Raw genomic sequence first — 9,434 nt, 5'->3', positions numbered from 1 at the left:
ATATATACATATTTTTTGAATATTTTCTTTTTTTTCTGTTATCAGCTAAATCCTTCACTATGACAATCATGCCCGTTCCCTCTGCCTCCTCCCACCGCCGTGACGTCAAAAGGGGGCGTAGTCAACGCGGGTTCAACGCATTAGAGTGTGATTGGTTAATTTCGGCCATGTGACGGAACGTAACCAATCACAACGAAATGCGACGAGTAAAAACTCACCCGAAATGTGTGGCTCGGAAAACGATGACGTTCTATCATGAAGTGTGCTGTGTTGTCACCAGCTGTTGGCAAGAAGACGAAGGAAAAGTGGATATGTCTTGCTTGATTGTTAGTCTATGAACAGACGGATGCAGTTATCACCTCGCTGGGAGCGAAAAGATGGTACTGGGGGACTAATCGACACAGTGGAGCCTCGCCAGCTCACCCAGTGATACTATCAGTTATATAACTGAAGGCATCGATAAGAGGAAAACTGTGATAACGGACTAGTGTCAATACAGGTCGGAGTTGAAGCCATTTTTTTCTCATGTGAGTATAATGGTTTATTTACTTATTGACACAGACTCTGATATTAGCTAGTGTAGTTGCAACTTGGATGGTAATGCATAATCCACTTGTAGATAGGGTTCTGATAATGGCATTTAGCTCTATTTTGAGGTTTGACAACTTGTCATGTTGGAATGGCCAAGTGCTTGCTACATTGTTTACTCTCGTCAATCAATGTATACAATACTGCTGACTTGGCAGATACAGACTTGCTCAGCTGTGTGTCTTTACGTCAAAGGTCACTTGTAAAATTTACCCCACTTTTAATATAGTTTTAATTTTACTTTTATTTCAGTTTCTTGTGATTGTGCTCTATTGCTCAGTATTAAGTGGATTACCATTGGAGTACATTGGTATAAACAGTTATTATAAGCTTGCATTAAGTGATCATTATGTGGATATACTGTATAGCCTACATCGTTTGCTCTTATTTTTCATCAGGCTTATGGCCAAGTGGTATTTGACCAGTGGTATTTTACAAAAACAACTATATATGAATGGTGATATTGTAATATGAATGGATAAAGATGAACAGATTCTACTCTTTCATACTCAGCTCATATCATTGATAGAAATATTAATACATTAACAAGATTATAACACATCAGATAGCCATTCACATAGAAGAAGAGTGAAGTGAAGAGTTTCTATTCATCGTACAGTAGAGAGAGCAGGAGTTAAGGTAGCTGGGTATACACAAACTCATTCAGATCGTTCTGTGCATCAACCCTTTCATGACAGTTTCTTTCCATCCTACAGAAGACAGAGGCCTTGGAAGTGGTGCCATCACCATCATGAATGTGGGCACGGCGCACAGCGAGGTGAACCCCAACACCCGGGTGATGAACAGTAGGGGGATCTGGCTGTCCTACATCCTGGGCATCGGCCTCCTGCACGTCATCCTGCTCAGCATTCCCTTCGCCAGCGTACCAGTCGTCTGGACCCTCACCAACCTCATCCACAACCTGGTCAGTGGAGCAGAGTGCCCATAGGCCCCAGAACCACCCTGCTTCCTTTAACTTTTATTGATCCAGTCAGGTCAATTAAGGACAAATGCATTGCAATGTGGGACGTGGGGAATAAACGTAGCACTTAACATAGACAGGCATGACAAGGACAACCGGAACACACAAACAAGCAGCAGATAAGTCAACAAAGGGTAACAAATGGCTAAAATTACAGCAGCATGATAGACACACGTGGGAATAGCAGAGTAGCTCAAAGCCAAGCAGGGGACGGTACAAGACTGGAGGTACTAACTCATGGCACAGGTTCTGTAGAGACGGCTGCACTGCGGTGCTGTAGGAAAAAGGAAAGGCCTGCTTACTGCTCCTCTGCTCCTGTAGTCATGTCCTTCGTTAATGAATTGGTGCCAGTAATGTTTCAACCAACGCTATGATCATCAGACCTGAGGTGTTGCTCAGTCTTGCATCACAAACCCTTTGATTACCAAGTGCTGGCTGTCTGCCCCCAGTTTCAGAGATCAGTACAATATTAGCTTACAGTTGATGCTGTTACAAAAATATGTTTTCATACCTCTCTTTTATACCTCTCTCTATATAAAGAGGGTTTGGCTGTATACCAACAAGTACTAAGTATACAATTCAAATGAGCACTTTTAACATTGAGAACCTTGAGAACACATTCACTTTCTTCACTTGGTCTCCCGGTTGTGGGGTCAGGTAGTCAAAATGACATGAAGTGTGTCCAAGACCAAGCCCTCAACTTATTTTAATACTCTCAAATAACATCCTGGGCAAATGTGTTTCCAAGCAAATTCAGCTATAATATTCACATTTCAATCTTACACCAGAATGTCAGAGGAGAACAGTGCCATCTCTGACTATCTAAGTGTCTTTTTTCTGTTGCAGTGCATGTACCTCCTACTCCACACGGTGAAAGGGACTCCCTTTGAGACCCCAGATCAGGGCAAGGCGCGCCTCCTCACACACTGGGAGCAGATGGACTACGGTGTGCAGTTCACTGCCTCGCGCAAGTTCCTCACCATCACACCCATCGTCCTGTAAGTGGCCCTCTAAAGCTTATGCTCTGCCTTCAGTTGGGTAGCAGGTGGAGAGGGAAGAGCTGATCGTTCAGGATGGGTCTAAGCTTGGGCAGTCACAAAAAAGTCTGGATTGATTAGCATTCCTTGTGGTCCCAGGCCTTGTTGGCCAACATCACAACTCGTCAGGGGGCTTAAAATTCTCGGCAACACCCCTCGCTGCTTTCATGCCCTTTTCTGTCCTTATTAACCAGCAGGGCTCTGTTTACAGGAAGCAAACGGTGGTTCCCTGGGGTTGATATGCCACCTCAGCCTGAACATTGTGGTGATAGCATTTGTGCAGGTGTACATTTTTGTTCTCACTTGTTTCAAAGGCCCCTTAATAATTTTATTTTGCAACCAGCGGCAGCAGGAAGAGACAAGTCGTCAATCTATAGGTTAAGACTCCAGCTGGGAAAGCTACACATCTGCTAAGGTCTTTTTTAGAGACATGACCTCATGAACAGGATGTACAAGGCCTCATTTTTAGCTCGCAACAATCCCCTACTGATTTGATCATTTGATGTTGATTCAGCATTGTTACTTCCCTCTTCCCCTTTTGGCTCTGGTAGTATTTCACCAGAATCTCACATCTCAGCCACATCCAGTGCTGTCATGTAGCCAGCAGGTTGTTCCCTAAGTGCTGGCAGAGAGGGGAACTCAATTTACAAGCATTGACTGACTGTCTGATTCTTGGTCACTCTCTCTCACTGGGTCTGTTTACTGAGTTGTTCTCCAGTAAAGATGTTCTGAATTATAGTTAAGGCATTTTGAGTTACAGCATCATATTTGTGAGTTTTAGTTTTTTTGTCAATTACTGATGCAATCCTGCTAGTCGGCAAGTTGGAACAGTCTCGCAGATGTTGCCACATTCTAATAGCGTTTGTGAGTTAGGAAACATCTCGCTGCAGTGACCCTAACAGCGGTGGTTATCAGAGGCAAAATAAGTGGAAAAGTTTGAGATTGCCTAACATACTTAAAGGGATGCTTTGACAGTTTGGTTTTTAGTCCTTCAGGCTTGTTAGCACTGATAGTATTCTTTGCTTACTTGCACTGCTACAAGTAGCTTTTCTCTCTTTCAGAGCTAATACAGAAACTTGAGGGGAAAACCCAAAGATTAATAAAGTTTATCCAGAGTTTAAATACTTAATTGGTTTGTTCATTCCCACCCCTCTAACAGTAGCGGCTGCAGATAATTGTGGCTGGGGGAGCTAAGGGGGAGCTTAATTATAAACAGCAGGTGCTAACTTTTTTCTAAATAATATAAAAAATAATAATAACAATACAATAGACTAGGGTGTGAATTAGGCTATACTGCTACACAAGGAGGGCCACTGTTTTTCCATTGGGAGCCAAATCCCCAACACAACATTATATGCATGTGCGTGCTTCAATGAGCTGAAGACTGACTGTGTATTTAGACCTATGCCTATTAGACTGTATATGATATAACAACGAGTCCAGTTAGACACTAGGCTATGCAGCTATGCACACAGTTCACAGTACACAAAAGATTTAAAAATGTGCTATATCAGACAAATTAATCACTGTATTAGTCATGTAAACAAACAGTGCCACATACACAGGCACATCCATTCATCACAGTATGTGCTATAGTAAAAAGCAATAGAACCATTGATATAGACACCGCTACATAACAACCAGTTTTGCTGCATAACAACCAGCCTATACAGACGGCACACCACTGACAGGACGGTACAGTGGACTGTGCTGGACAGCTTCAGTTGTTGCAAGGGCGGAACAAACTAAATCGAGCTCTGACTCGACTCATTGCCAATGGTCTACAAGCAAGCAACTGAGGAAACTCACTGTGGAGATAGTACTTCTCACATGATCACACTGTTATGATTGGCCCACTCATTGCTGATAATAACTAGTCACTTAAAATCAACAACCAAAAAAATGTGTACTCTACTCATTAGTCACAGAAGAACGATCCGCCTGTTTTTGTGGTTCACAGCAAAGTGGTCAGTCACACTGTCAATGTCCAATCCATAGCTTCCATAGCTTGTTTATGCTAACATGCATAACAGAAAGCTGCATCTGCCGTGACTTTGCTGAGAGCCAAATGGTGGAGTGGGGTTCAACTTTAGTTGAGGATGCCTTGGTCCTTCACGTTGACTTAAATCCACGGGGCCAGTGGTGGGATTGCTTGCAGGGCTAGCGTACAGGTTTCCCCCACACTTTCATTTTCAGTTGGAGAATTTTCCTCAATCTCCGAGTCCCTCTCTAGGCTTTGGGTCCCTCTTCCACCATCACCTTCCTCTTCCTCCATAGCGATAACATTACAGGCCTCACCACCTTGCCATTATCTATTTTTTCATGTTCACTGTCCTCCACCCTTCCTTGTTTTAGAGAAATGACAAATCGGTCTATCCTGACACACCACAGTCCACAGCTAAGCGACTTAATTGAGCACATATAGCTAAATTATCCTAATCTCTTTGAATCTCACAACAAAACTCTCCGATATGTAATGAACAGAGCAACCAATCACACCACACTTTAGCAGAGGTCAGTGGGATCTTTTTTTTTTTTTTGCAAAGAATAATACATTTCTTATATTTTCATGTAGAAATTATCCTTGTTATATTCATTCTGTATCCTAAGTTTTATACATTTTTTTCTCCAAAGAAAATTGAAGGGGGTGCTTAGGGGGAGCTTGGCTCATTCCAGGGATAGCTCAAGTGCCCCCTAGCGCCCCTTGCCACGGCGCCTGCCCTCTAACCATTCCCCTTTCTTCTCCACCTTCTCTTATCTCTGACCCAGGTATATCCTAACCAGCTTCTACACCAAATACGACCGGGCCCATTTTGTGGTCAACACTGTCTCCTTACTCACTGTGCTCATCCCCAAGCTGCCCCAGCTGCACGGTGTGAGGATCTTTGGGATTAATAAGTACTGACAGGGCGGAAGAGGACACCTCCTTCTCCCCAAGTCCCTCTGGACTGCTGTGAGCACACAGAGTATCAGGCCTCTGATTTGGCCGCAGGCCCATCAGGATCCATGGCTCTCTGGCTCCCAACTCTGCTGAGCAGCACTCTAAATGAAGCCTTTTGGGGATACTGCCATGGTACCAAACCCCAGGAAACGGACACAATACACTATACAGACAGCACAAACGGAAAGTGTACTGTTGTGATTATTTGTGGCCTATCTCGTTTGAGTTGCACATTTTCCAATGACACTTCAAAAGAAAGCGTTTGTAAATGGGGTGTAATGTCGAAATTGCTGTAGAAATGAGAATTTTCTGGTGTTATGAGTGTCAGGAGGAGAGAATGACATGGTAGCACAACTATTGTTAGGCTATTTTACACCCATTGACACACTTAAACAGACATTCATGGAGGTTATTTTGTTTGTAATTATATTTATTCAGCTCCACTCCTCCTCCATAAGGCCTCCTCTGTCCTGAGGTTTTCCTCTGCTTAGAGAAGGAGAGTAGCAGCAGTTTGATGAGATGTTAAGGGACCTGCCGGCCGCTGCAGAGGCGAGACATGAGGAACCGCAGGGTTTTATATTTAGCCCTCGCCGCTCTGCTCAGGGTCCAAGATCGGAGTTAAGGAACTCTTATTTTTATCTGACCGTTTCCATATTTGGACTCCTCTTGTCCTGATTTGTGCCACAGCAAGCTTCCTGTCTGCAGCATAGTCTGGCCTGTGTGTAGAAACTCTGTGTAAGTAGTGTTGTACTGATCCAAAACCACAGGCCAAGCAACATGACCAGAAGTCCTTCACTATGACTTAAGAGGCAAACTGGCATCTGATCAGTATTTGTGTTCTTAGATACTTTATGCATAGCCACACTATGTGCATATTCAACCACAAGCTCGCAAATACACTATAAAAATACTCAGTCCCCTCCAAGATCATTACAGCACATCAGCACGAGCCGATTATGTCTTCATTTCAGTTTGGAACCTGGAGGCAAATGAACAAGTCAGAAGTTACAGAGTTACTCTTCAATGAAGCTTTTTGCTTATGTTTATGTTTTCAAATTTTACATACTGCTAGTCCAATGCATGTATATAGCCTGTTTCATCATCATTATTATTTTTTTTAACTCCTGATTCAACCAGGCAGTTTGACTAAGAATATGTTCTTATACTGCATGGGCCATGGGGGAGCATTTGCTGATGGAAAGCAGAAGAGTCTATGAACTGTTTCATAATAGAAGTTCTCATCTCAAATTAGTTTGTCATTGTAAAGTAATGTACAGTATATATGGTTGTGTGAATTAGGCAGTGACACAAAATTGACTCCTATAACCTTTTCTCTCACTTGATGCCACATGTTGCTTCTGTGGTCGTTTTGCATCCTCAGATTAGTTCATTTGGAGATGCAAAACTGCACAAGTGAATGCAAATGAATCCAGAAAGAGCTTAATGAGCATGGACCAAAGAATTAAGGGTTTGTATGTTAAATAGTAGTCGATCTGCTTCAGCTTTTATTTCCTCATCATGATGTCTTTGAATATTGACATCTTGACCAATCAAAAAGGGCTTTGGGCAAAGGAGAAGCTATATGTAAGATTTCATAGCACAAAGTGACCATGCATTGTAAATGTCACACACCCAGTTTTTTGAAGGGTTAAGGACATGAAAGATACTGCACATTGAATGTTGATTAAATTTGAAGCAATGTGCTCATGGCTTTTGTTTGGTAGTCATTGTTCTTGCTTTTTAAGGGAAATGTCATCATGATCTGCTGTCAGCCTGCTTAAGAGACAAAATACAATATTCTGTATGTATGGTATTGTAATGTAGTTGAGTTGTAGAGACCAGCCTTTAATTAAAATGGAAAAGATATGTTGAATTTATTAAGACAGTAGCAATGTGAAGAATTGTATCTGGTACCTGACATAGGACTTTTTCAACTTCATTGTGTAATTTTATGGTAAAGGAAAATTGTTGGTACTACATGATGTGAGCCTAATGAGGGCTTTGAAAACTGTAATATCCTCCTGCCTTTTGGTGGCTTTATTTAACTCTCGTCTGTACATGTCAGAAATAAGGTCAATAAGTAAGAGTATTAAATCTAAAAACAGATTTAAAGAGCAAATGGATCTCTCCAGTGATTGTAGTGTTAATCTAAACTTTGTGGTTTTATTAAGGACACAGAAACAATGTTTTCTCTTCTTATCAAATAAATGATTCCATGTGTCTAGGTGAAGACATGTCTGGACTTGTAGAGTGAGCCTTTGTTTATAAAGTTCAGTTCATAGATTTACAGATATACTTTACACCAAGATGACTTTTATATTTCGTCTCAGAACAGTCATGCCTTTAATGAAGCAAGGGTCTAGTACTTACAGTGCTGTTTGTGCACAAAGTTTATTACAAAAATATTTTACTTGAGTGAAAGTAGTCTCCTCTTTTGCAAAGTTGGAATTAAAATTGTGAATTGCTTGATGATCTACTGTATGTGTGTTTGTAGAAGCCTTACCTTGCATGAACACATCCCTGTCCAGCATGGTGGAGCTCTGGTGTGTACAAGAATCTGCTCTATCATGGATATTTCTGATAGCCTTGACCTTGGGATTTTGTTTAGGAGTTCATTTCTTGTTCCTCGGTGGTACCAGTATTTATAGGATTAGGATTATTTCACAGAAGTACACACAAAACATACTGTATGCAGTGCAATAGCATTATTTGTGTTGGTGCAGTATTCCAACATAAAATGTAAACATCATTGTTTCCATAAAGCATGCAGGATCAAAGGATAACGGTTAAGCTTGAACCTTCTTCTCTTTCATCTCCTGCACGGTAGCAAAGCAGCCCTACAAATCTAGAAGGTAATTCATGATCTTTATTTGGATATTGCAACCTGATACAGGTACAGTGCAGGTTCCCATGTTACCCAAAGCCAGAAGCTTGTTAAACATTGATTAAGTGAGAGTGATGGTGAGGTATTAGAGTGAAGAGCTGGGTATCACATGATGCAGCACAGGTACAAAATACAAAGAGTTGGCACCCTGACATAAAAGAGCGTTGTTTGTGCAGATCATTCCGAAGTCTCTTCATTTCATATGATAAAGCACAGGAGTGTAACAGTATGCTTGGCTCATGATACAACTTAATATACAATGAATGGATTCATGATAGAGGAATGTGAGTGTTCATAAGTTCACAGGATTTCAGGAAAGCACTCGAGTGTTTTGTGGAAACCGCTCTAATTCATCTCTAATGGGAGATTACGCTTTCCTGCTTTTCTATTTCCATGATCACATCCCTGGATATTCCCATGATATCAGAAATAAAGACGAAATTAACTCAAGGTTGCCTATATGGAACAAAGCTCAGGTTGTTTTTTCATCAATATGCAGGCACAAGGAAAAGAACAGATGGATGAAAGGACTAAGGAGGACAATTTGGCACGAAATTGTTGTATTTGTTGTGATATCATAGATATTCAGCACCACAATCCATTCTGTAGATCAAACTGAATGAATCTGTTGTCTTATTCTCATTTTATGTTCAATATTGCAACACAGAGAATCTTGTAACATACTGTCTGCAGTGCATGTTTTTTTAAATAATTATTTTTGAAATGCTACTTAATCAGTTTCATTGTCATCTTTACACATTCTTCCTCTTCAATCTACCATAAGGCCTTACATTTCAGTGTTCTCACACAACATTAAGGTATCTCCAAGTGACTTGAACGTGAAAAGTGGGAAAAAGAAAGTACTTTATACAGTTCTGTATGTGTACCGGTAGCCCTTTTATTCTCTGTATAGAGGTAATTACTGTATATCGCTGCTAATTGATGAACAGCAACTTCTCCAAAAAGTCAATTTAACGAATAAAAAAGGTCATGTAAATCTTC

At 41.2% G+C, this 9,434-nt stretch overlaps 1 protein-coding gene across 1 annotated transcript; it reads left to right on the top strand.

Annotated features, from left to right (window-relative positions):
- Positions 1–299: 299 nt before the first annotated feature.
- LOC139654964 (ORM1-like protein 3) lies at positions 300–7,969 on the top strand. The gene is made up of 4 exons (XM_071532245.1): positions 300–527; positions 1,305–1,513; positions 2,417–2,568; positions 5,377–7,969. The coding sequence occupies exons 2-4, from the start codon at positions 1,340–1,342 to the stop codon at positions 5,510–5,512; spliced, it is 462 nt and encodes a 153-aa protein (XP_071388346.1). The 5' UTR covers positions 300–527; positions 1,305–1,339; the 3' UTR covers positions 5,513–7,969.
- The last annotated feature ends 1,465 nt before the right edge of the window (positions 7,970–9,434 follow it).

This window comes from Centroberyx affinis, unplaced genomic scaffold, assembly GCF_046629955.1.
Source record: "Centroberyx affinis isolate AG114_WGS23_722 - 3 ecotype Tasmania unplaced genomic scaffold, CSIRO-AGI_Caff_v1 ptg002178l_1, whole genome shotgun sequence".
Classification (NCBI taxonomy): Eukaryota; Metazoa; Chordata; class Actinopteri; order Beryciformes; family Berycidae; genus Centroberyx; species Centroberyx affinis.
This window is presented reverse-complemented; position numbering and strand designations above follow the sequence as displayed.

Excerpts from the sequence above, each read along its gene's own strand:
- LOC139654964 (XM_071532245.1), top strand. The coding sequence starts at position 1,340 with ATGAATGTGGGCACGGCGCACAGCGAGGTGAACCCCAACACCCGGGTG. Across the intron at positions 1,514-2,416 it reads CCAACCTCATCCACAACCTG|TGCATGTACCTCCTACTCCA; the intron begins GTCAGTGGAGCA and ends TTTCTGTTGCAG. Across the intron at positions 2,569-5,376 it reads ACCATCACACCCATCGTCCT|GTATATCCTAACCAGCTTCT; the intron begins GTAAGTGGCCCT and ends TCTCTGACCCAG.